The following is a 24,886-nucleotide window of genomic DNA, read 5'->3' on the forward strand; positions in this document are numbered from 1 at the left end:
GGGCAAGATAGAAATTCTATTATTATTATCATTATTATTATTATTATTATTTGCTTGAGACGCGGGATCCTCGCCTCGGAAAGCCTTTCCTGCGCCGCTCCAGCTTAGCAGGAGCCCGTTTCCGCGGGGGGATGGACAGGCGAGAGGCCTCATCCCGCCCCGCCCTGAGCGGCCCGCCGGCGCCTCCCGGGGAAGCCGAGGGGCCGGGCGCTCTTCCCGGGGAGTCCGCACTGCGCACGCGCGCCGCCCTCTCCTGCGGGCGCACGCGCACTTGGCTCCCCGTCAGACGGACAGGTCGCGGCCGAGAGGCGCGAGGCGGGGCCAGTCCCGCGGCCAATCCGAAGGCGCTCCGGGGCTCGGCCCGCCCGTTGATTGGTCGACGTCGCGTCCCGGCCCGCCTCCGCTGCGTCGCTCCGTTCGCAGCGCGTGAGGCGGCGCGCGGCTCCGTCTGCTGCCCGTGGCCCTCGCAGGAGACCGGCCCGCGCCCGGTGAGTGGGGGCGGGGGGGGGCGGAGGGGTCGGGGGTCGCCAGGCCCCGGGAGGGAGGGAGGGAGGGGGGCCCGCTCCGCCCCGCCCCGGTTGCCAAGGGGCCGCCGAGGCCCCGCCCGGCTGCTTCGCGTGGAGCCCCGCGCAGGCCCGGCCCCGCCCCTCCGGCTCCCGAGCGGCGCCTCACTTCCCTCCCGCCCCCCCCCCGGTGCAGGTCCCCCTCTCGGCTCCCGGCGATGTCCGAAGGCGAAGCCAAGCAGGCCGGACACAACAGCGGAGGAGGAGGAGGCGGCTCCGACCCCAAGGCCGAGGCGGCGGCGGCGTCTGGAGCGGCGGGGCCCGGGATGACCTCGCTGTCCCCTCCGCTGGCGGCCTCGGCGGCGGCGCAGGAGGAGGAAGAGGAGGAGGAGAGCGAGGACGAGTCGGAGATCCTGGAGGAGTCGCCGTGCGGGAGGTGGCAGAAGCGCCGCGAGGAGGTGAGACGCGGATCTTCTCCCCGGGAGCCTCCCCAGCGCGGCTCCGGAAGCGGCCCAGGCCCTCCGGGCGCCCCGGGAGTGGGAAAGGAAAGGCCCCGGGAGGAAGAAGCGGACCCCGGGCAGCCCGCCGAGGCTGCTGAGGTTGCCCTGTCGGCTTCAGGGACCCGCAGAAACGGGAACCCGGGAGCCAGGAAGCCACCCCGGGAGGCGCAGCCGTCGGGCCTGCCCGGCCTGCAGTCCCCAGTTGGGCTCCCCGAAGCTTCAAGGACAGGGATCTTTCCCAGCCCTCCCTGGAGATGCTGGGAGCTGAGCTTGAGACCTGCTCCTTGCCCGGCATCCCATTTGGCTGTTCAGCTGGGGCTTGTCCCTGGGGCTGCTGCTTGACAGGGCAGTGGACCCTTCCCTCATTGGGAGAGAGGCGGAGGACTCTCCTTCCTTGGAGGCTTTTAAGCAGAGCTTGGATGGCCATCTGTCAGGGGTGTTTTAGTTGGGATTCTTGCATGGTAGGGGGTTGGACTAGATGACCCTTAGGGTCCCTTCCCACTCCACGATTCTACTGTTCTTTGCCCCTGGGCCTCCTTGCTTCCCAAGTTTTCAGTAGTTGTGGACTTGCGGGGGGGGGGGGGGCAGAGCAGTTTCCTGCAAGGTAGGACTCTGCTCTTTGCTCTCTAAGTCGGGCATCTGTGTTTGTAGCACAAATTAAGGATGGTATTATTATTGATTTATATACCATATAATGCTTGGATGTCTTCTGAGTGATTTATGAAATTTACTGCTGAACATAGGGAGGATCTAGGTGTCTTAACTGATCATCATCATATAAGGACCTGGAACAAACCAGCAGCTCATCCAGTCCAGCACCTGTCCCCCCAAGGGCCAACCAGATGCCCCAGGGGGAAGCCCACAAGCAGGACCTGAGGGGGGGAGGTAGAACATAGTTGGTGGTGTTACCGAAATTACGGGGGGGGGGCAGTGGAAAGAGCTGCATATGCTTAGGGGATAAAGAGATGAGGGTGGTCTTCTGTTAGGCAGAAGATGGAGCAGACACCTGCTCTGTTGCTCTGGAGGGCAGGACAAGAAGCAATGCATGGGAACTGCAGGAGGGAAGCAGATTTCAGTTCAACATTAGTAGAAAAGTTCCCAAGTGGAGGAGCCGCTTGGCAGTGGAACAGAGGTGCCGTGGGGGGTGGGCTGGAGGCATCTGGACCACCATCCATCAGGGATGCAGTGAGCAGGGGGTTGCGCAAGATGGCCTTCAGGGTCCATTCCAACTCTGATAATATTGGTTGATTTGTAAGAATATTTATAAACCACCAGTTCATAATCATATCATAGCAGTGTAGGATGAAATAATTAAAACACCATAAAAATCATAACTACCAAATCAATATTTTTAGCAAGCGACAAAATATTGGAATTTTATAAGAGTCTTTTGTCAAAGGTTCCTTGCCTGCTTCATGTTTGTGTTGCTTCTTGGGGAGGGCGTGTCAGGCTGTTTGCAGATGAAGGGTCTCTAGAGTTGAGTCTGTCTTCTATTTCAGCCTCTGTTCTCTATTGATGCATCATCCTTTATTTTATACCCAGTTCAGCGTTCTCCTACTTTCTTTCAAGGTGGCTGTGGGCTTTCCCCCCAGGTGGGATATAACTACAGTAGAGATGGGCAAGTGACACGACAAGTTAATCTTACCTAAGATTATGAATGTAAGCGCATAAGGAAGCATTCAGTATTTGGTATTAGAAACTGAATGCCGATCTCAGCATTATGTACAGATCTAGATCAGAGTTGCTTATGAATAAAAGAGCTCAATAAAAATTAGCAGCTGCAGATCTGGCCAGCTGAAACTCAAGCTAGAGCTTAAAATAAACAGAATCTCAAGGTCTGGGCCAATCCAAGTTTTCACCTGGCGCCAAAGCGAGAATAAAGACTACCGCAGGCAATCCTTTCTGGGAGAAAGAATTCCGAGAGAAGTGGTGGCTCTGAGGCTCAACTTACTGGTCAGGCAGGTTTATGTAGGAAAGATTAGGGGCTACAACTCCCCTTAGCGCCAGCCAGCCAGGTTAAGGGACGGGGAGTTGCTCTCCAGGTACTGTGGAACTCTCACCTCCGGGAAGGCCACGGGTTCCCCAGCCCTGCTGTAGGTGTCATGGTTCAAAACTGTGAGAACATTTATAAGCTAAAAGCAACACCTTCAAATGTGCTCAGATTAGAACCAGGATTTGTACGTACGTAGCTCCTGGTGATATTCTCCATTCATCATCCCATTTAACAATTCTGATGCTATGTTCTGCAGTCCCTCAACTTCCTGACCAATGTTCTAAGACAGCCTTGTACACAGCTGTGGTCTAAACCACTGAGCCTCTTGGGCTTGCCGATCAGAAGGTTGGCAGTTGAAATCCGTGCGACGGGGTGAGCTCCTGTCTCTTTGTCCCAGCTCCTGCCAACCTAGCGGTTCAAAGGCATACCACGCAAGTACCGTATTTTTCGCTCTATAACACGCACCTGACCATAACACGCACATCGTTTTTAGAGGAGGAAAACAAGGGAAAAAACATTCTGAATGAAACGGTGGATGAATCATTTTTGTGCTTCATGCTGTGGCCACAGACATGTGATCTGATGGTGAATTTGGGGTGACCCAATGCAAAAATCCTGAGGATCCATGTGGATCCATGCTTTGTAACCACATTTTAAGTGGGGAGGGAAGGAAAAACACAGAAGGGACAAGGAGCACGAGAGGGGTGTGCAGAGAAGCAGCTGGCTAAGAATGCAGGAGAGGGGTTTAACGGGAGGGAGGAAAGGAAGGCAAAAATTTCCCCCCACCCAAGCCAGCCAGCTCGCGCTCGCTCTCTCCCACCTGCATGTTTTCCGGCTGCCTGATACATATATATTTTTATTGCCTTGACAGAAGAAAGCATTTTAACTGCATTAAGAACTATTCAGCAGCGAAACCTAAGCTGTGCCATCCATTAAGAGGTACAGACACTGTAATCTTCCAGATCGCATGAATTTACAGGCAAATCACTGTTTAAGGATTTCATCCTTTTAAATGGAAGAAAGCATATTTGAATGCTGTGTGTCCTCAAAAACAAAAGCAGGAAGTCAAATCAGAATTTTAAGCTGAACCTGTAATCTCTCTTCCCTTCACAAACATTGTTCCCTCCGGAGAGGAATTAGAAGGAGGGACGCTCTGCTTTCCCCTCTGCTTGCCTGGAGGGGAGGGGCTTTCCCTGCTCTTTCTTCCGTTTGAGCAAACGCAGCAACGAAACAGAGGGGGTGGGCAGTAAGACCCTGAGGCAGAATGCAGGAAAGCAGCCGCTTCCTCTTTTCAGGTATTGCCTCCACTCGAGCCATTCGGCTCCAGGGACCACACATTCGCTCAATAACACGCACAGACATTTCCCCTTCCTTTTTAGGAGAAAAAATCTGCGTGTTATAGAGAGAAAAATACGGTAAATAAATAGGTACGGCTGTAGTGGGAAGGTAAACTGCGTTTTGGTGTGCTCTGGTTTCCATCATGGTGTCCCATTGCACCAGAAGCGGTTTGGTCCTGCTGGCCACATGACCCGGAAAGCTGTCTGTGGACAAAGGCCGGTTTCCTCAGCCTGAAAGCAGAGATGAGTGCCGCATCCCATAGTCACCTTTGACTGGACTTAACCATCCAGGGTTCCTCTACCTTTACCTTATACAGAGCTCTTTTCTCTCTTCCCCTGAAGCTGGGTACGACCAAGTGGTGCTCAGTGTATGCGCATTTAATTCCAGCCACCCATCCAGTACTTCTCTCTTCAAGGAACATGGCACTGTTGTCTTGCGGGACTATCCCATTTCCATAGGTTGCCTCTGAGCTGTCCTTTCCCTAACCAGAGCAATGCCGGAACATACCGGAAACTCCTGTTTGGGTGATGGCTTTAGTAGGCATTGGTAGAAATGGCACCAGCTGCATCTAGAAGCTTTGGGAGCCCTGACTTGTGGGTGCAAAGGTGCTTTGCAGTTTCAGGGTGTGGTTCCACACTCGGCTTCCGTGCCCTTTCGGGAATTAAAAGGCTTGAAAGCTACGGCTGCCTCCTGCTTCCTTGGCTCTTGTTCCAGGAGAGGGTCCTCTCCCCAGGCCCCTGGTGCCAGAAGATGTTCCTTGCTTGGAAGGGACTTGTTGCTCACCCAGAGGCTGAATCGTCCTTTGGAAGATGGGGGGGGGGGCGTGGGAGGAGGTTGAGCGCACAGTTCACCTTTTTGTGCCGGCTGGCTGAGGCTGAGAGTGGCAGGATGGTGACTGCTGGTCTTGGGGGGCAGCTGACATGCCCGCTTTGCACAGGGCGTTCCTGGGGCTATCCTGGCTGTCTTGTGGTCTGGAGCCTTTGATGGAAAAGCCTCCCCTCCCCGGGAGCAGTTCAAAATGGCCAGGCCTTTCACACTAAAATGTGACCAGGGGCATCTCCAGAAAGACTGGCCATCGCTAGCCTGGCCTGACTCTGACTCTGTCAGAGTTGGTCCCAAAGCTGGAAGCGAAGAGCAGGGCGAGCAGTTTGAGAGGCTGAGACCAACACAGGAGGCCTTGTTTGGCTTTCAAGGGGTTGTGCCTCTGGGTGGGGTGTGACTTTGAGACTGGCCTTGGGTGGGGGGGAAGTGTGTGTGTCAGGAGAAGAGGCACCTCGGAGGGAGGACAAGGTGGGAAGGAATTCTGGGCAGACTCTCCTGGAAGCCTTGCCTGAGAAGCCTTTTTGGGGTGCAAGGCGGCCTGGGAGCTTCCTTGGCCATGGGCTTGGCTTGCCCTCCTCCCGTCCCTTTCCCCAAATAGATCTGCCTGCCAGCAGCCCTGAGTCTGGGGGCCTTTTTTGCTTGGCTGCAGTTTGGCCCTCCCTCTTCTTGCAGCTGTTCTCATTCATTGTTCCTCTGCCCCTCCCTCCTTGGCTGGGCTGGGGGGGGGGTGTTGCTAGACATCTCTGGGCAGATGGTGAGGAGCCTGCCTACCAGCCCTCTCGTATTCTGTGTCAACTCACTTTGGCTGACTCACTGTGGCTTGACCTGGTGAGGACTCAGGAAGTGGCTGTGCCCCAGAAGAGGGCTGGGCCCTGGGGAGGAATGTGGCCCTGATGCAAGGCAGGCTGCTGCTGCGTCATTTCTGTTGCAAGCTGGGGCAGGGAGGAGGCCAGGCTGGCTGGCTGGGCAGGGGCCAGGGAAGCAGGCCTGAAAAGGAGGCAACATGGGCCCCAGAGGCAGGAGGGGCTCTGGCCTCCTGAATGGAAGGACCAGAGGAAAGAGTCCTGCCCTCTTCTGCAACATCAGGAAGGAGGTGTCTCTCCTGCCACTGCGTCACTCTGGGGATGGATGGGGAAAGCCCACCCAGGGAAACGGTCTCTGCGCAAGGCTCCCGGCGGCGGAGGCAGCAAGAGGGGCAGGTGCCTTTCTGCACACTGGCTATAGAAGGAGGAGTATTAGGCAAACCCCCAGCCAGGCCCAGCTTGTTCCAGGTGTGGGTCCAGCCAAGCCTTGGGGTGCCCCCCACCCCCCGGCCGCCAGAGGTAGTTCTGCCTTCTGCAGAGGAGGGGGGCAAGCGGAGGAGGAATCCTGGCCCATTCTTGCTCCCTTGCCGCTCCTCTGCTTGGGGAAGGGACCAGCATGGTGGCCTGAGGCCTCTTGCTCTTGGCATTGCTGCTTTTGCTGGTTTCTCCCAGGACACAGGGCCAGGGGAGAAGGCAGGCAGGCTCGTCAGAAGTGGCAGGGGGCAGGCCCATCGGAGGGATGCCCGCCTTTCAAGGGACCTATGGGCATTGTAGACCTTTCAGCCGAACATCTGTCCTAGCATAGCTGGGAGAAATTCTTGCAGTGTGAATTGTTCAGGCCAACAAGAGGAATGACTTCCACAAAGTCTTGCCTTCCAGTCTTGATTTGTTTCTCTTCAAATGTGTAGATCTACCTTTTTTGGCTGGAGGGCCATATTGGCCCAACCCTCTGGGGGAACAAGTCATAGTATCGTAACTTGGTAGTTTTTGTTTTTTTAAGTGTTGCAGGGAGACAAAACCTCTGGCATCATGCCATCACAACCGGGGACCCATGGGAGGGGGTTGTTATCAGAGTTACGGTTAATTGAGGCATTGCAGGCTTCTGCACTGGGCTCAGTACTGTTTAAAATTATTCTGAATTTTCCAGGTTTTTGCCATTATTTTATCATCATTGGCATCAATTCAACTTACATCCCACTCTTTCTCTCAAAGTTGCCCAGAGTGGCAAACACATCAATAGCAATATCATTTAATTTAATTTAATTTAATTTAAAACAATTAAAAGCATTCCCCCCCAACAGGGATTTCAGGAACAGCATTTCAGCCATCAAATGCTTGGGGAAGCAGGAATGTTTTTAATTTCCTCCAGAGAGTCAGTGATGAGGGAGGCAGTCTCCATAAATGACCCATAATTGCTCATGGTGGTGAAATTCCAAGCATATTGTGAAGAGTACCAAAAGTCTTTTCCTGTATTCTAGTGTTGGAACATAAAGCTTTGATATGGAATAGGATGTCAGGGAAGCTTTTGCTGTTTGATGTTTTATGGTGTTTTTAATATTCTGTTGAGAGCCGGCCAGAGTGGCTAGGGCAACCCAGTCAGATGAGTGGCATATAAATAATGAAATGAAATAAAGTAATAAAAATAAAATAAAACAAGAAAACCCCTCCTATGGGAACTCTGCAAGCAGGGCCTGAACACAAGACCCATCTCTCCGGTCAGAAAGCTCTTCATGGTGTTTAGTTGGAATCTCCTTTCTTGAAACTTGAATCCACTGGTTCAAGTCCTTCCCTCCAGAGCAGGAGAAAGCAAGCTCCGTCCCTCTTCCATGTGGCAGCCCTTCAGACAGTTGAATATGGCTTTCGTCTCTCCTCTCAGTCTCCTCTTTTCCAAGGTAAACATACCCAGTTCCCTCAACCATTCCTCATAAGGCTTTGTTTCCAGACCCTTGATTATCTTGGTCTGGATATTTAGTCAACCATGGTTTTTGTAGAATCATAGAACTGTAGTGTTGGAAGGGACCCCAGGGGTCATCTAGTCCAACTCCTTGCAATGCGGGAATCCCCTTTAGCATTATGCCACTCACTTTCTTATTTCCCAGAGTCCTTACTCCTTTCTATTCTGCTTTGGGCAAGATTTCTCTTCTCTGAATGAAGGCACCTCCGTCATTAAATCTCTCTGCTGGACTGGGAGGGCATTTCCGAATCAGTGGTCTACATTCTAGCTGAGCTTCTGTCATCATGGTGTTAAATAGCCACTGAGCACCTTGGGGAAACTTCATCGTCTCAGTTCTTAACTGATCCCCACATTTTTAGGTTTCCCCCTTTAAAACTGTCTTGGGCTGACTTGGCAACCTTCTAGTCATGTCCTGAAAATGATAAATGTCAATGAGATTGAGATCTTGCCCCAGATCCTGGGTGTCACTCAGGATAAAGCTTCCGCCCCCTCCAGTTGGTTCCAGGACTGACTTTCTCAGCTACTGTCATTTAGGGCATGAGAGCTTTTTGACTCTTTGTGACATGAATCTCTGCTGTGATTTTCAGAGCAGCAAGACTGACTTGCCAGGGAGAGGTCTTGGAGCAAATCTTTCTGGGCTGTTCCTGTCCTCAGGAGTTTCCTGACTCAGGCGTGGGGGTCTCTGCAGGCACCAGCACCTCGTCTCCACAGCTCCTTGAATCGCTGCTTTTATTTTTGCCCCTCTCCATGCAGGTGAATCAGCGCAATGTTCCTGGGATTGACAGTGCTTACCTGGCAATGGACACAGAAGAAGGGGTGGAAGTGGTTTGGAATGAGGTCCAGTTCTCGGAGCGCAAGAATTTTAAGCTTCAGGAGGTTGGTGAGCCTGGGATGGGAAGGATGGGAAGTAGGTGGGCATCGTGCTCAGGACGCCTGTGGGAAGACTGGCTAGCCTCCCAGGGCGGGGGGCTGGCTGCTGCCTGGCCAGCCCTTGGGGGTTCTCTCCCAGCGCTGCGTCCGTCTCTCCACGGCTGTGACCTGGGGTAAGCCAAGGGCTCTCCTCTTCCTGGGGTCTGGCATGCCTCTGCTTTGTCCCTCCAGGAGAAGGTCAAAGCTGTCTTTGACAACCTGATCCAGCTAGAACACCTGAACATTGTGAAGTTCCACAAGTACTGGGCAGATGTGAAGGAGAACAAGGCCAGGGTAAGTGGGCTGCCCCCCCCCCAGCGTCTTCCTGATGGGCTTGTGGAGAAGCAGCAGCAGTTGGTGACTTCCTTCTCCTTCCCAGGTGATCTTCATCACTGAGTACATGTCCTCTGGCAGCCTGAAGCAGTTTCTGAAGAAGACGAAGAAGAACCACAAGACCATGAATGAAAAGGTGACCCTCACTTCTTTCTCCTCCCTCCTCCCTCTGCTCCTGGGTCCCAGGCCTCCTGCTGGGGCCGTCCTGCCTTTGAGCACAGAGAAGCAGCTTCCCTTGGCCAACCCAGAGCCCTAGAAGGACAGGAGGCTGGGGAGGAACCAGGAAGTGTCTGGCCTGTTCCTTCTGAGTGGCATGGAAGCAAGCAAGGAAATAAGGAAAGTGTTTGCCTGCTGCAGTCAAGCTGCCTCTTGTGGGTGTTGCTTAGAACCTCTTCCTTTTGTCTGTCTTTAGGCCTGGAAGCGCTGGTGCACCCAGATCCTGTCTGCTCTCAGGTACATGCTTTGGGAGCCTGGCTGCTCATGCCCCCTTGGGTTCTTCCGAGGCCAGGGAGGAGAGCAGTTGCTTCTGGCTCCCTCTAGCAGTTGTGGCAGGACTTGGCTTGCCGCTTTGCCTGCCTGCCTCCCCTCCTTCTCAAGCTGACGGAGGGTAGGAGAGTGATGGCTGTTGCTCTCTTGGGGAGTCCCTGGCAGCCTCAGGCACAAGGCCTTGGCTTTGCCCCTGTGAAAGTGGCCTTTTGTTGGGGGCGGGGAGTGCTGGTGCCAGCCTCTTGGGCTCACCATTCCTTGTGTTGCCATTCCAGTTACCTTCACTCCTGTGATCCTCCCATCATTCACGGAAACTTGACTTGTGACACCATCTTCATCCAGCACAATGGGCTGATCAAGATCGGGTCAGGTAAGCCTCTCCTCCGGAGCCACAAGCCAGTGACCTAAAGAGTCACTGGAAAGGGAAGGAGCTCCCCAGAAGGCCCAGGGGCTTGGTGGGCTCCTGCTGCCCTGCCCACCTGGGATTCTGAGCCTCAGCTGGTGCCTCTCTCTGTAGCCTTCATTGCTGACTTCTGGAAACCTCCTGGAGAACTCTGCCACCTGGATACGTGTGGCCCTGAGCAGCTAGTGCTGCTGCTGCTGCCGCCGCCACTGCTGCCACCACCTTCTCAGGCTTCCCATCGCACACTCTGTGCCTGGACAGGCTGCCCAGACCATGGGTGCCTGCGTCCCTCCAGGGCATGGGGCAGGAAACGGCTTCCAGGTGGCCTTTGGTCCCTCAGGGAGAAACCCCTCCTTCCTCTTCTTGCTGCTTCCCTGCCAGCCGGGGCTTTGAGGAAAGGGAAGGGCAGCTGGAGTGCTGTGCCAAGCTGCCTTTTGGGCATCTCCAGCCCCTGAGAACTCTGAGGAGGAAATGGGAGAGTTCCCCTTGGGCTTTTTCTGTGGCTCTCCCACTTCGGGGAAATCTCTGGATTCTCTTGAGAGCTCCTGGGACAGACTAGCCAGAACCCTCTTGTTGCCAAGGGCAGTTAGGTTGACTTGCCTGGCAGAAGACAAGGGCTGGGACTTGGCTGGCGACTGCAATATCCTGGGCACTAGGAGAGACCTGTGGCAGTTAAATCTGTAGGAAACCCATCACAGTGTAGAGCTGCCAAGGGATGCAAGTGGGGGGGGGGGCAGTGTGTGTGTGTGTGTGTGTGTGTGTGTGGTGCATGGCAATGGACTGCTGGCCTCTGGTTTCAAGTCCTAAAACTCCTTTGAGAACAAAGCCCTTCAAAGGTGCCTGCAGTTCAGGGGCAGCCAAAATGTCACCCGGCTGAGTGCAGAGGCCTTGCCTGGTAAACTGCCTCTGAGGGCGGAGATTCTCTTCTGGACTTTGAAGGGCCTGTCCCACCCCCCACCCCCCCTGTGACTTTGCCTTTTCCTGCCCCCCCCCCCAAAAAAAGGAGTTCAGGGTGGTTCGGTTTTTTTCCAGTGGAGTTTTGCATCGCCCTTTTCTGTAAACGGCCCTGGGAACTTTTGCTGAAGGGCAGCATAGACCTTTCTAAAATAAACAAAGGCGGCCTCCATGGTTTCCCCTTTTATCCTCACAAGAGCCCTGCGAGGGGCCCGCCTAGACTCATGTCCCTCCCCTTGTCACAGTGAGTTCCATATGTTGCCAGGCAGGGAAGGGCCCAGAAGCCTGCCTCCAGCGATGCTTTGCCAAGGCTGAGGAAGACCAGCCCTCCTGGCGGAACAAAGACTCTTCTGACGCAAACTGCAAGATTGACTGGCCTGCTTGCTCTGCGCTTGGGATGCCTTTGGCTGAGTGTGGTGGGCAGAGAGTTTTACGGGGATGCCAAGGTGCCAAGGGATGCCCAGTCTTCCCTGCTGCTGGATCTTTTGCTGCTGCTGCTGCGCCTGCAGGGCCATCGCTTGGAGCCACTTGTCTCAGGATTCTGCCCCAACGTAGAACAGACTTCAGAACCTTCTGGAGTCTTGGCCAAGTTTTGAGCAGAGCCCCCCCCCCCTTTCAAGAAAATAATGTGTGTTCAAGTTTTCAAGAATTGCAAAGATCACCACAGGGCAAAGAGCTCACAATAGTACCATTCTCCTTTTTGCTTTGTTCAAGTTTGGGTCTATGATATTTCATCCAGACAAGACCAGCCATAAGGAGCTATGGGCCAGTGACATCTTCTGGCCATCTCTAGTGGAAGAAACCCTCTCTGCTTCCAAGAGAAGAGCCTTTCCTGGCATGCTTTGTGGGTGAAATAGAGCCTGGATGAGGCCCCTGAGGTGCTTGGACAGGGAACTCACTCAGGCTGGAAGAGCCACGCTTGGGATTGGGGAACTCCAGGGCGGTGGCGGCTGGCAACCTTGCCCAATGCTCAGAATCCCCCCGGGCACAAGAGAGGGGGCTCTGCAGTTGGGCCAAGATGCAGGAGGAGCAGGCTGCCACCTTCCCTGTGGCTCCGGATCATGGCAGAGCTTCCAGCCCGCCTCCACACAGGGACCAATGCCGCTTCTGCCTGACATCTCTGGCGGAGCTCGTCTCACTGGTGTTCCTGAAGCAGCTGAGTCCAGGGGGTGAAGCACCCGCTCTTTCAAACTCTCTTGCTCCCCGGGGCAGCAAGGGCTGTGATTCAGGAAAGCTCCACGGCACCATTTGCGCCTGCCAGCAGCGCCTTTGGGTGGATGGGTGCAGGGGCCGGAGCCCTGCTCTGCCGTTGTCTGTCGGGATCTTAGTAGCTGGTGTGGGAGGCCAGCAAATGCCCTTGGCTCTCCCCTCCGAGGCTCGAGGGAAGAGAAGGAAGCGCGGCTGTGGTGTGACTGGCATCTGCTGTGTGGATCTGGCCCAGAGGCTAACTCGGAGGGCTCCGCCTGCCCCATCCTCAACGGGGGCAGGTCTTGCTTCAGTCCCCATGGAACTGGGTGGCTCCTTTGGGTCCCACCCGCACCCGGGCATTGGCACGCTGGGCTGGGCACAGACGGCAGAGGGAGAGCCCCCCCCCCTCCTGCCACTTGCCACCTTTGGCTTCCTGGCTTCCCCACAAGCTCTTGATGAGCCATTTTTGTACTTAGTGGGGAATTGAATGGGTGGTTGTCTTATGGGTTCGGTCTGGGGAGGACATCGGGAGGTGGGCCAGGACTTTGCCCCGCCATTTTCCCTTCCCTTGGGCTGGGAAGAGCTTCAGGGCCTGCAGTGCTGCTTGGGTGGCTCTGCCTGGCTTTGCCACCTCCTCCCCTACGTTTGGGAGCAAGTGGGTGTAGGCTTGGGTGTGGTCGTTCTCCCAGCACCTGAACCCTGACCTTAGGATCCCCCCTCTGTCCTCCGCATGCACCTTATTCAGAGACATTTCTCTCTCCCTTCATGCCTCCTCCCAAAATCTGTTAAGATTCCCACCCCCCGAAGCCAAAAAATCTTTGGAAAAACCCAGAGCCCTTTTCTGCCTCTTTCCCTGCCTGTTTTCTCTTCCCTCCTTCTCCACTCCCAGCCCCATTGATGATTCAGGGGTGGTGGGGAGCTTCTTGAAGCCCCGGTGGCTGGCAGTTTTGTCCAGGAGGTTCCCACTGCTCAGCCCCACCTGAGGCTGCCTGTGAGGTGTGCAGAGGAGGCCCTGAAGCTGGGGGGGGGGGAGGTCAGGGGGGCTAGTGAAAAGAGGGGAGGCTGCTGGACTCCTGGACTGGAGAGGCCTCTGGGCTTGGCTTGGCTGGGGGTCGCCAGGCACTCATGGCCTCCCTTCTTCTGGCAGCTGTGGAAGAGGAGCTGCCTTGGGGAGAGGACTTCAGGCCTCTGTTTCCCCACGACCCACTGGAAATCGGGGGGGGTGGTGCTTGGAGCTGACCTGGGGCCAAGCAAGGATCCTGCACTACTAAATGGTGTGCCCTGGGGAGGGACTTCAAGAGAAGCCTTCCCCTGCCAAGCAGCGCCTGGGCCCCTTCCCCACCCCACCCCACTTGGCAGGGAGTCTCTGGTCTGCTCCTGGCCCAAGTGGGGGCTGAGCCAGAAGCAGCTCCTGGCCCTGCTGGCCTGGTCAGCCCCTTTTCCTGATGCCCTGCTGGGGTGGCCAATGGGCAGCTTCTTGGGGGCTGAGCTCTGTCCCAGGAGCCCCCCACCCTCCATCGCCTTCCGCTGCGGCGGGTAGGCAAGAACCGCCTCTCCCTGCCCACTTGTGGTGGCCGTGGGTGCTGTGACTGCTGAGGCGAAGGGCTGACCCCTCGGCGCCCGCCATGTCTGGTTTTACTTCCTGCTTTTATGGGCTGCCTCTTTCTCTCTCTCTCACCAACAGTCTTTCATAGGATTTTTGCTAATGGTGAGCAAATCTCTCTGCTCTGTGATGTGACTGTGACCTTTGGAGCATCTATCTATAGAGATATAGATATGAGAGCATCACTTTGTATATTGGCATATATGACGCTCGTTTTCCTCCCTGGTGAAGGCTGGCACCTGGGCTCTATGAGGCTCCACCCCAGTCCTGCCACCTGTTGGGGCTCCTCGTGTGTAGGGGGGGGGCTGCCTTTCTGCTGCATGGCTGCCTCCTGCATGTGTCCTGGGCTGCTTGTGCCTGTGGAGAAGCTGCTGCCGTCCTTGCAGCCTCCTCCTCTTCCTGCGCTCGTGGCCCTGGGGGGGGGGGTCCTGCTTGCTGTTTGCTTGTGGCTTTGCTGCCTCCTCCTCCAGCTCCCTGCAGCCGGCTGCTTGGCAATGGGTCGGTCGCGTGTGGCGGAGCCTGACTCTTGGGAGCTGTGTGCCTGGTGTCGCCTGCGCAGGCGCCTGGAGGTGCTTGGGAGACCCTGGCGGAGCCTTGGAAGTGCTCAGGCCCTGCAGCTGCTCTGCTGCCGCCCCCTCTTTTGCGGGGAGCCTTTGGGGAGCTGCCCGCGTCTCCTGCCTTAGTGGTAGGGAGGTCTGTCTTGGGAAGGGCCTTCTCTTGCTTCCACTGCCAGCAAGGAGAAGACGACACAGGGCTGGCGGAGAAGGCCAATGCCCGGCGCAAGATGAGCTGTGCCCTGCAGGCGGTGAGACGGGGGCCCTGGGGTGTCCCCCCGCCGGCATGGCCAAGGACTGAAAGAGCCCTTCGCTTTGGGCAGGCAAGAAATCCTTGGGCACCTTGGTCCAGGCGAGCTCAGTGGAGCGGAGCAGGTGGAAGCTGGACGGGAGCAGGGCCGAGAGGAGAGGTGGCGCTCGTGGCGCAGAGGCGGCAGGTAACGCGCGGAGGAGGAGGGCGGCCAGGGCGCTGGCGCTGCTTGGGCTGCATGCAGGTGGCATGTCTTCTGTGGAAGGGAGCCTGGGCCAGGAGCAGAGCAGGGCCCCAGTCTCTGGGGTGGGTGAGTTTGGGTGGTCTGCTCAGTGAGTCTCGGGCGTGGCTGTGTCTCTTGGCGAGGTTTTCATGGGCTGGGGATGAAATTCCAGGGTCTGTCAAAGGCCTTGCCCTGCCCAGAGGCAGAAGGAAGTCTGCAAAACCAAGCCTGCTTGCTTCCTGGGCGCACCACTGGACAGTGCATTTGATTTGGACACTTGAAGCACAAAGTCTGGCAAAGACACGGCAGCTACACCGGAGGGACCTCTTTGGGGCTGGGGGCACCTGCTATGCACCCCCCCCCCATTCCTGGTGGGCCAGCCTTCCCCAGAAGACACTTTCCGGAGGAGCCAAGGTGGTGGTAGGGGGCTGGGTCTTCATCTGCCACAGAGAGAGAGAACACGTTCAGGGAAGCTTATTTGACTGCTTTAAGAAAGTGAAATGCTTTGAGCTGGATCCCAAAGACGGTGGGCAGCAGGAAGATAGCTGCCAGCTGTGTTGGGAAAGGCTTGCCTGGGCAAAAGTAAGCCCAGCGCTCCAGGAAGCTGAAGGCCCGGCCGTTCTCTGCAAGAGGAAGGACAGAAGCTGCCCTCTTCCGAGTCGAGAGCCGCGTGGCCTTGTCTCTCTTGCCTGATGCCAGCAGCTCCGCCTTGCTTCGTTTGCCTGCCTGAGAGCCTCAACCGCAGGTGCTGCAACTTGAATGCCAGACTTTGTTCCTGAAAAGCATGTCTTCCCCCCCCCCAGCAGAAGGAAGCCTTTGAGCAAGTTTCCCATTTTTGGCATGAGGGATAAAAACACCTTTCTGTGACTAGAATATGCTTGCTGTGTACACAAATTCTGCAGACAGATGGGATTAGCACATTCAATTATACTTAGTGGCATATTTCTGAAATTAAAAATATTGGTACCTTGCATTTATTCTGATCAGGACAAGTGTGGCTGAGCTTTTTCTGGTTGAGAAACTGGGAGCGTCCAAACCATGGGTAGGCAAACTAAGGCCCGGGGGCCGGATCTGGCCCAATAGCCTTCTAAATCCAGCCCGCAGACGGTGCAGGAATCAGCATGTTTTTACATGAGTAGAATGTGTCCTTTTATTTAAAATGCATCTCGGTTATTTGTGGGGCATAGGAATTTGTTCATTCCCCTCCTCCAAATATAGTCCAGCCCCCCACAAGGTCTGAAGGACAGTGGACCGGCCCCCTGCTGAAAAAGTTTGCAGCCCCCTGGTCCAAACCCTTGTGTACATGTCTGGCCCCCTGTGTAGAGGCTGAAATTAAAACTAACCAGGAAGTCCAAACCCCTTACAGACACCACAGTTCTAACACTGGTGGAAACCCAAGGAGGAGAGGCCAGGATATCGTTCCGTGGGTCAGAAGTGGAGTGGGAGATTTGGCTTTGGGGGTCCCTGGGGGGGCAGGGGAAGCAGCAGGGCTGGGGAGTGCTTTTGTGGAGCTTTGGAGCGAAGTTTTAAGTAAAAGACAATTATATATATAAAAAACCAGCAGGTGGGAGGCTGGGGCAGTGGCTGAGAGCGGAAGGTCCATTCTGTCTGCTAGGGTAAAAGGCACCATTTTAAGCTCAAGTCAGTCTTGAAAATGGAAAGCAGAGAACATGAATCCTGCCTTCCTGGCAGTGATCCAAGCGTAAAGAAAACGTTAACGGGTGCCAGTCAGGAAGTGTTTGGCTTCAGTGTCTGGGAAATGACCTTTAAAACCACATCTGAACTGTGTGTGTAATTTGGGGGCTCTTCTAGCAGGCGCCTCTGGCCATTGAAACCACTAGGTTGGTAATTGGAGTTGCGTTGAGGTGGTCCTATGATGGTTTACTGCTTCCAGAAGGGAGTCTGGGGCACTTTTGGAGGACGGCAGAGCTTTGCAGCAAAGGAGGTGGTGGCAGCAGCAGCTAATGGAGCTCCAGTTGCCTGAACTGAGCATTCCTGTCATGGAGTCTTTTTTCTGCCACTCCAGGCCAAAATTCCTTCTCATGTGCAGGCTACCAGGTCACAAGCTGGATTTTAGGGGTGCTTTGCCGCAGGCCATAGCTGGTATAATCTTCCCTTCTAAGGCAGCAGCAGCAGTTGTGTTAGAAAGTGGCTGGTACTGCGTCTGGCTTTGGGTGCCAAGGAGGAGGAGGAGGAGGAGCTCCTGCCCCAGCGTCCATCTCCTCCTTCTCATCGCTGCTACCCTCAGGGTGCCCACCAAGTCTTGCCCTCTGTGTGGATCCTGCTTTGGGGCCTGGGTCTGCGGCATCCTCGGCTCCAGGGCCACTGCCCCCTCCCCATGGCCTTTCTAAGGCAACTGGGCCGTTGGGATCTTTGCTCTTGGGTGGTGCCTCTTGAGTGAACGGATGGGGCAGCAGCGGAGGGGAGGCAGCCCTCTTTGGAGGGGAGACAGAGGCTGGTGCAAACCTGATCAAGTGGGAATCCCCCTCTCCATTGCTGGGCTTTCAGGAAAAGGCCTGAAGCCGGCCAGTGTGTGTGTGTGTGTGTGTGTGTGTGAGAGAGAGAGAGAGAGAGAGAGGGAGGGGTGAGGACTGTCTTGTCTGTACCCTTCCCTGTCTTTCAGGTATCTGTGGGTGGGTCAGGGTGGGTGCCCGTGGAACACCAGCTGCTGCTACTGCTCAGGACCCCCCCCCCTTACTCTGCAGCCCCTTGTGCCTGCCTTAGTGCTGGTCCAGCTGACGCTTCTCTGCAGTGGAGACCCAGGAGCAGCAGAAAGGACTTCCTCTGCCTTCTTCCTCCAGCAGTGCTGCCTTGCCCCCCCCCCCCCCGGCTCCCATTGGGCTCATCTGCTTTCCCTGGTGGGGTTGCTTTGGCTGCTGGGGCTTGGAGCTCACCCAGGAAAGACGGAAGATCTGGAGGAGCATGTGGGCCTGCCTCCCCCCCCCTTGCTTCTGAGCTGCGCCTGCCCTTGTCTTGCACTGGGACGGCAGCAGCTGTGCCGGAATGCCCTCTGCCCGCCCCATAAGAGCAGTTTGGGAGGGAGGAGGAGGCTCAGCCCCTGATTCCTTGCTGTTTTCCCCCCTCTTCCAGTGGCCCCAGACACCATCAACAACCATGTGAAAACGTGTCGTGAGGAGCAGAAGAACCTGCACTTCTTTGCCCCGGAGTATGGCGGTAAGAAAGGCAGGAGAGCAGCAGTTCATTGTTTGGGGGGGGGGGAGGGCTGAAGTGGCTCATCAGGGTTGGTGTAATTTGGAAAATTACACCAAGTTTCCATGTCTTGAGGCCCCCCCCTCTCCATGTTTCGTTTCTGTTCAGAGTTCGCACACCAGCTACACTGGGTGGCTTAGATACAGTCCAAGGCTAAATGCCCGGAGCATGACTCATCCACCCTTCCTTTCTCTAAGGCAGTGCTTTTTAGCCATGTTGTTGGACCACAACTCCCATCATCCCTGACCACTGGTCCTGCTAACTAGGGACAATGGGAGTTGTAGTCCAACAACAGCTGGAGACCCACGGTTGAGAAATGCTGCTCTAAGGAAGGTGTGTGGGCAGAGGCGGCTATAAAGCTGAGCTTGCATTCAGGCGCTTTGCCAGGAGTGTGAGCTCTTCCCCAAGGAGAGCTTCTGCTCAGTGCGAGGTGTCGGTGGAGAAGCTGCAGGTTACATGCTGTGTGGTTCAGCACAGCAAGGCGAGCTAGCAGGGTCAAGTGCTAGTGGATTTCTCTTGTATCTTCACAAGGTCTACTTCTAAGACCAGAAGAACTGTATTCTAGTAGGTTAGCTCATGTACCAGCCTCTCTTAAAGGTTCATGTAGCTGAGGTGTTTATGCTTGTCTTGTGCCATGAGACAATAAGCACTTCAAACTGAACTGAGTGGGAAAGGAGGTTTCTTAACTGGGAGCTCTGGGAAAGGCTGGCTACTGGAAAACAGGAAAACTCTGATACTCTGCTAGAAGACTCCCCCGGATTCTGGAGCTGTGCATACTCTGCTGTTTGCCCTGGTCAAAGTGGGGCGTAGTATCAGCAACAAATGGTGGGTCCAAGTCTTAACAGGTTATGGGCCATTAACAACTGGTACCCCCCAACTTCCCAAGCCCGATGACCGAGTGGCTCTGAATGGTCATTGCCAGCCAGCCGGGGGGGTCCTGATTCCTGGTTTTGTGTTCCAGAAGTTGCACATGTGACGACCGCGGTGGATATCTACTCCTTTGGGATGTGTGCGCTGGAGGTAAGGCAAGGAGAGCTGTGAAGAGGGAGGGTTGGGGGGCATAGCTGCTCCCCCCCCCCAACCTCAAATCCTGATGGGAAGGGGCAGCTTGTTCGGCATCCTGGTCTTATCTCGACAGGGTTAGGAGTGCACAGTGCATCTCCTTGTGTCGTGGAGGGGGTGTCATTTGGTCTCTGTGATTTCTGAAAACTCCGGGAACAGAGGAGAGAGAGACCCATTTGGAAAGGAGAGAGCCAGCAGTCCCCTTTCTCTCCCTCGTCGTGTGTGATAGCGGCTGGTGGAGCCCTTTGGTTCCTCCGGGATTGCAGCATGCCAACTGTGGAGCTCAGCCCCCCACTGAGCTGTGCTTCTGCTGTCCCTGCAGATGGCGGTGCTGGAGATCCAGGGCAATGGCGAATCCTCTTATGTGCCCCAGGAGGCGATCAACAATGCCATCCAGTTGCTGGAGGATCCCTTGCAGCGGGTGAGGCACCCCTCCCCTCCTCCCTCCCTCCCTCCCTCCTGGGACGGGCACAAGTCTCGGCCTTCACGCCTTCTCCTTCCTTTCCCTCCTTCCAGGAGTTCATCCAAAAGTGCCTGGAGCTGCAGCCCAGCAAGCGACCCACGGCCCGCGAGCTCCTCTTCCACCAAGCCCTCTTTGAAGTGCCCTCTCTGAAGCTCCTGGCAGCCCACTGCATTGTGGGCCATCAGCGTGAGTGGAGGCTGGGGGGGGGGCTCAGGGAAGTGGCTGGGGAGGCCTAATCCCTTCCTCCGGAGGCAGAGAGCGGAAGCAGCCAAGGGCACTGAGCAGAGCGGCCCTTGCTGGGTCTGGCCTGGAACCTTGGGCCCTCCGTGCCTTCCCAGCTCCTGGCTAAAGTCCTCCTGGAGAGCTCTCTGGAGCAGGGTGGGAGGCTGCTGGGGTCTGGGGCTTTCTCAGCCCCGAGGGCCCTTTGAGCTGCTCTGACAGATGGCCCTGGGTGGGTCCCCTCCTTCCATGCATCAGCCTGGCCCTCACTTGGTGCTGTGATTTACATCTTGTGGTGCCGCTTTCTGCCTGGGGAGCGGTGGCGGCCCCCACCCCCCACCCTGAAGGCAGGAAGTCCCTGGACCCCTTTCTGGCAGAACCACCTGCAGTTTCAGAAAGGGGCTTGGTTTGCCCTTCCCTAGGATCCATTCATCCCTCACCCCACTCTGGTTGCTTCTCTTCCTAGTGCTCCTCCTCCTCATTTTCCCTAAACTGAAAAGGCCCAATTATTTTCACATTCCATTTTTAGAGAAGGTTCCCAGTATCTTGGTTGGCTTTTTCCACGCCCCTCTCCTGCCTTTATGGACAGGTGCTAGGATGTTGGCAGTATGAAAATGCCTCGAAATTCAGTTGCTCTCATAACACACCAGGCGTGGCCTTTTTCTTCCTGCCATCACTCACTGGGCGTGTTTTCCGCTCAGCCCAAAGGCCTCTCCCATTGGCCAGACCCCGCCTGTTTGGATCCCATGGGGCATCTGGGAAGGGTGGATGTTTCTGCCCCAGAGGCCACTTGCTTCACTCTGACTTCCACTGCACTTCTTTCAGCCAGTTTGGAGAGATCCTTTGGGGGCTCTTTGCAAACCACTTGGGCTTCCTTTGTGCTGAATAATTTGCAAATCTGGCCACTTTTGATGGCTCAGATCATTTCTAGCCCAAGTCATAGAATTGGCCCCCGTCCAGCCCCTTGGAGAGCCCCTCTCCTGCCTTCCATCAACTGCGAGAACCGTCTGTTAACCCACCACCCGCCCTTCATAGGAGGCAAGGAGTGTCCTTTGCCTTCCTTGCAGAGGGCGAGGGGATGTTTGAGTTGTAGGTGGGGAAGGGACCCTGAGGGTCATCTAGCCCAACCCCCTGCAACGTTCCTGAAAGACTCCTTTGCCTCCTGACAGACATGATCCCAGAGAACGCCCTTGAAGAAATGACCAAGAACTTGGACATGAGTGCCGTGTTGGCCGAGATCAACCATGCTGACCGCGAGGGCGTCCGCATGATGTGAGGCTTCTCTGAGGGGGAGGGCAAGCAGTGGGTGTCCCTCTGGCCCCTCCCCAAGAAGGCCAGGGGGGAGCAGACAGCAGAGACTTTGCATTCAGCATTGAGGTCCCTTTATCTAACTCTGTGCTTTCCCCACCGCACAGCTTCTCCCAGTCCCCAGCCCTGGAGCTAGACAAGTTTCTGGAGGATGTGAGGTGAGCATTTTCTTCCACCACCTTCTTGTGTGCCAGGGGGCCTCTCCTGGACTCTTGCCTCCTTCCCTTCTCTTCCACCAAGTGGAAGGCCTACAACTTTGCTGCCCACTTGGGGAACCGAGCCTGACCCCTCTCCCCCTCTAGGAACGGCATCTACCCCCTCACGGCCTTCGGCCTGCCCCGCCCTCATCAGCCGCAGCAGGAGGTGGTGACGTCTCCCATTGCACCCCCATCGGTCAAGACGCCCACGCCAGAGCCTGCGGAAGTGGAAACCCGCAAGGTGAGTTGCTGTCCTGCTCCACTCAGGTCCTGGAGCCTGGCCAGCCGGCACAGCCAGGGCCTCCCACCCCGCTCACTGCCTCCCCTTGCCTCCCGCAGGTGGTCCTGATGCAGTGCAACATCGAGTCAGTCGAGGAAGGGGTGAAGCACCATGTATGTACCAACCTGGCCTGGGGGGGGGGTGTCTCTTCCACCATGCTGCCCCACTTGAAGGGGCCTGGCTTGGCTGCGCGCCAGGGGCCAGGAACTGACTTTGGCTTCTCTCTGCCCAGTTGACGCTGCTGCTGAGGCTGGAAGACAAGCTGAACCGACACCTGAGCTGTGACCTGCTGCCCAGTAAGTACCGCCCTCCCTCCCTCCTGGCTGGGCATTGCTGGGCAAGGGAAGCCCTCCTCCTCCTCCTCCTGACGTTTTTCTGCCTCTTCTTCTCCCCCTCTCCCAGGTGACAATATCCAGGAGCTGGCGGCCGAACTGGTCCAGCTGGGATTCATCAGTGAGGTAGGATCGTGCCCACTGGCAGGCTGGGTGGGTGGGTGGGCTCAGTTCATGAGTGGGGCTCTCACTGGCCTCTCCTTCCCTCTGCCCCTTGCAGGCTGATCAGAGCCGGCTGAGCTGTTTACTTGAAGAGGCCTTCAGCAAGTTCTTCTACTCGCGGAACGGAGCGCTGGCGGCCGTCACCGTCTCCTCCTAAGGGCTGCCCCCATGCCAGCAGTGCCCGGGCGCTGCCTCCGCAGAGGGCCCCCTCCCCCCGCCAGGCCGCTGCTGCCGCCGCTGCACAGAACCAGCTTGGCTGTGCCTCCTGCATGTGCCGCAGCCACCAGGAGCCCCGCAGACAATCGCTGCCACCATGGGGAGGGGGGGCAGGAGGGAGGGGGCAAGGCGGGGAAGGGGGGCTGTGTGCCTTGTCAGTATTATTTCCCCCCCGGGGCCAGTGGCCTCCCTCTCCCCCCGGCTCAACGCATGGAGTTTTGTTTTGCTTGAATTGTACAGAGGTTTTTTTTTGCACAGCACAGAGATGTCTGTCTTGTTATTTAAGGGGGTAGGAGGGAGGGAGGGGGGAAGAAGAGTGAGGTTGGCTCCTCCCCCTGCCCCTCCCCCTCTCACACATGCTTTCCAGCCCCACAGTCACCCCCTTCCCTGGCAGCCTCACCCTCCTCTGGGCGGCTCCTTTTCTCCCCCTTCCTTGGCTGCCCTTCTTGCCCTGGGTTGTGCAGCAGAGCACCTCCTCCTGAGCCCTGGAGAAAGTGGGTGGGCAGGTGGGCACAGTGCCATGAATGTCGCAGGTGCAAGAGGCAGCCAGCAGCTGGCCAGACACCGCCCCCCAAGAGCTGGGTTCCCCTCCCTCCCCCCCTCCCCAACAGGGTTGGGGCCGGTTGCTCAGCGACGGGCACCCATTCCCATCTCCAGAGCTGAGGCTGCTCCAAGTGTTTGTTTCTGTTCCTATTTTTAATAAACTGTTTTGTAAATAAGCCACAGTGTCCTCATTGTCTCTGGTCTTTGGGGAGGGGACCAGCCTCCCAAGGGGAGTCAGCTCCTGCCTGCAGAGGGGGCACTCTTCTTTCAAGGCCCCCTTTGAATACAGAGAGCTGCAGGGAGCAGCTTGCGCCTCATGCCTCTTCAAAGAAGTACTTGGGCTGGGCAAGACTGGAGGAGCGGGGGGGGGGGGGACCCCCAGCAGGCAGTGGAGGAGCCCTCCCTGGTGGACTCTTCTTCCCTTGCGGTTTTTAATTGGAGGTCAGATGGTCATCTCTCAGGGATTCTTCAGCTGTGATTCCTGCATTGCAGGGGGTTGGACTAGATGAGCTTTAGGATCTTCCATCTCTATGAGCCCTTCTGCACTGAGGGTCAAATTCTCTCCTCCCCTTGTAGCCCTGGCAGCAAGGGGGGGGGGCAGCAAGTGTGCTGCTGTGTGGAGAAGAGAAAAACCGCTCCTTGAGGCTGCATCTCAGGAAGACAGATGTTAGTCCTGCAGAGGAGGAGCTGCTGCTGCTGCTGCTGCTGGAGTCCTGCATGTCTCTACTTTTTGAGCCCCCATTGGATTTTAAGGCCACAAAGCCAGAGAGGAGGAGGCCTGGAAGCCTGGGCAGGCAGCTGGTGGGCCTCAGACATTCCCACTCACCTTTTTGGCTGTTGCTGGCTAGAGAGCTTCTTCCGCACAGTGACTGACACTGCTGGTGGCAAGGAGTTCCCTTGATAGGAGCCAGAAAAAGGTAATGCTGCATACATTTTTTTTAATCAAAACTTTTTTGATACAACAGGAGGGGGGAGAAAGAAAGAAAAAAAGAGGGGGAAAGAATAAAACAAAAGAAAAAGGGCTTGTGATGCTCCTGTCTGTTACATAAAAAAAATTCAAAACATTCATTTCATGACAACATCCAACTACTTTCCATAAACCAGTATTTTTCCAGTCTTCAAACCCAGGTGTGTTTTCCTTTTTACACAAAAAGTCCAAAAGGGGTTCCCAGTTAAGGATATTGATGTCAGCAAGAGTTTGTCTCAAACATTTATCAACTTTGTCCAACAATTTCACCAACCATGACTATATAAAATAATGATAAATCTTTCCCTCTGCAGATATAAGCATCTCTCCACTGTGAATATAATTTAATACATTATTGCATATCCATTGGCCCGCACCCAGTTCTGTCTCTTCAATTTCCACTTTGTATTTGCCATGTTTTCCACCTTATCTAGTATTGACTCTTCCATTTGTGTTTCCATTTTGCGTTTCTTCCAGTCTTTTCCAAAAAACAATGCCAGAGATTTAATAGCTTTATCTTCTGGGATCATTCCAAATCGTAGATAGAACTCTCTTCTCAGTTCCACTGATGTCAGATTATCCCGATATCTCTTCATTTATAACTTTTCCAGAATCCCAGCTTTATCATTCAGTGGTTCTTCCACTTCATCAGTTGCTCCTTCTACTTTTGCCACAGTTTAATCTCTCGGTCCTGCGGGTTTTTTGTTCTCTAGGCAGGTTTCCCAAACTTGGGTCTCCAGATCTTTTTGGACTACAACTCTCATCCTCGCTAGCTGGTCGGAATTGTAGTCCGAAAAACACCTGCAGACCCCAATTTGGGAAACGCTGCTCTGGAGCTTCTGTGTCATTTCCGATCCCTTTTTCCATTGCAATCGGCTCTCGCTTAATTCCCTTCCTCTTTTCATTCCTCGCCGATCTGATGTTCCTCGTTCTGCAAATCTGCGCTGAGGGCGGCCAGCAACAGGCCACGTTTTCCTAGGCGTCTTTGGGCCTCTGTCGAGCATCTCGTCCGGCCTTGGCTCGCCCTTCTCCTGGCGCCCCTTCGCTCTGGGCTGGGAAGGGGCGAGCGGAGGAGTCCGAGGCTTCACTGGCCGAGGATGGAAAGCGGGAC

At 55.7% G+C, this 24,886-nt stretch overlaps 1 protein-coding gene across 4 annotated transcripts; it reads left to right on the forward strand.

Annotated features, from left to right (window-relative positions):
• The first annotated feature begins 329 nt into the window (after nucleotides 1-329).
• NRBP1 (nuclear receptor binding protein 1) lies at nucleotides 330-22,984 on the forward strand. 4 transcript variants are annotated; one of them, XM_083433832.1, is made up of 20 exons: nucleotides 330-488; nucleotides 700-961; nucleotides 8,667-8,789; nucleotides 9,015-9,116; nucleotides 9,202-9,291; nucleotides 9,568-9,608; nucleotides 9,917-10,011; nucleotides 13,871-13,894; nucleotides 14,667-14,780; nucleotides 17,907-17,990; nucleotides 18,988-19,046; nucleotides 19,411-19,509; nucleotides 19,605-19,737; nucleotides 20,940-21,042; nucleotides 21,186-21,236; nucleotides 21,381-21,516; nucleotides 21,615-21,668; nucleotides 21,788-21,851; nucleotides 21,958-22,013; nucleotides 22,108-22,984. In XM_083433832.1, exons 2-20 carry the CDS (start codon nucleotides 722-724, stop codon nucleotides 22,204-22,206), a joined length of 1,767 nt encoding a protein of 588 aa, XP_083289958.1. In that variant the 5' UTR covers nucleotides 330-488; nucleotides 700-721; the 3' UTR covers nucleotides 22,207-22,984. The 4 variants fall into 4 exon arrangements, with proteins under 4 accessions (XP_083289958.1, XP_083289959.1, XP_083289961.1 ...); XM_083433833.1 differs by lacking the exon at nucleotides 13,871-13,894; XM_083433835.1 differs by lacking the exons at nucleotides 13,871-13,894; nucleotides 14,667-14,780.
• The last annotated feature ends 1,902 nt before the right edge of the window (nucleotides 22,985-24,886 follow it).

Source organism: Podarcis tiliguerta, assembly GCF_965153285.1.
Source record: "Podarcis tiliguerta genome assembly, chromosome: 3".
Classification (NCBI taxonomy): domain Eukaryota; kingdom Metazoa; phylum Chordata; class Lepidosauria; order Squamata; family Lacertidae; genus Podarcis; species Podarcis tiliguerta.

What these genes read in the sequence shown, in the direction of transcription:
- NRBP1 (XM_083433832.1), top strand. Translation starts at nt 722, where the DNA reads ATGTCCGAAGGCGAAGCCAAGCAGGCCGGACACAACAGCGGAGGAGGA. An exon ending in TGGAGGATCCCTTGCAGCGG is followed by an intron (nt 19,510 to 19,604) that starts GTGAGGCACCCC and finishes CCCTCCTTCCAG; the next exon opens with GAGTTCATCCAAAAGTGCCT. An exon ending in GAGCTGTGACCTGCTGCCCA is followed by an intron (nt 21,852 to 21,957) that starts GTAAGTACCGCC and finishes CCCCTCTCCCAG; the next exon opens with GTGACAATATCCAGGAGCTG.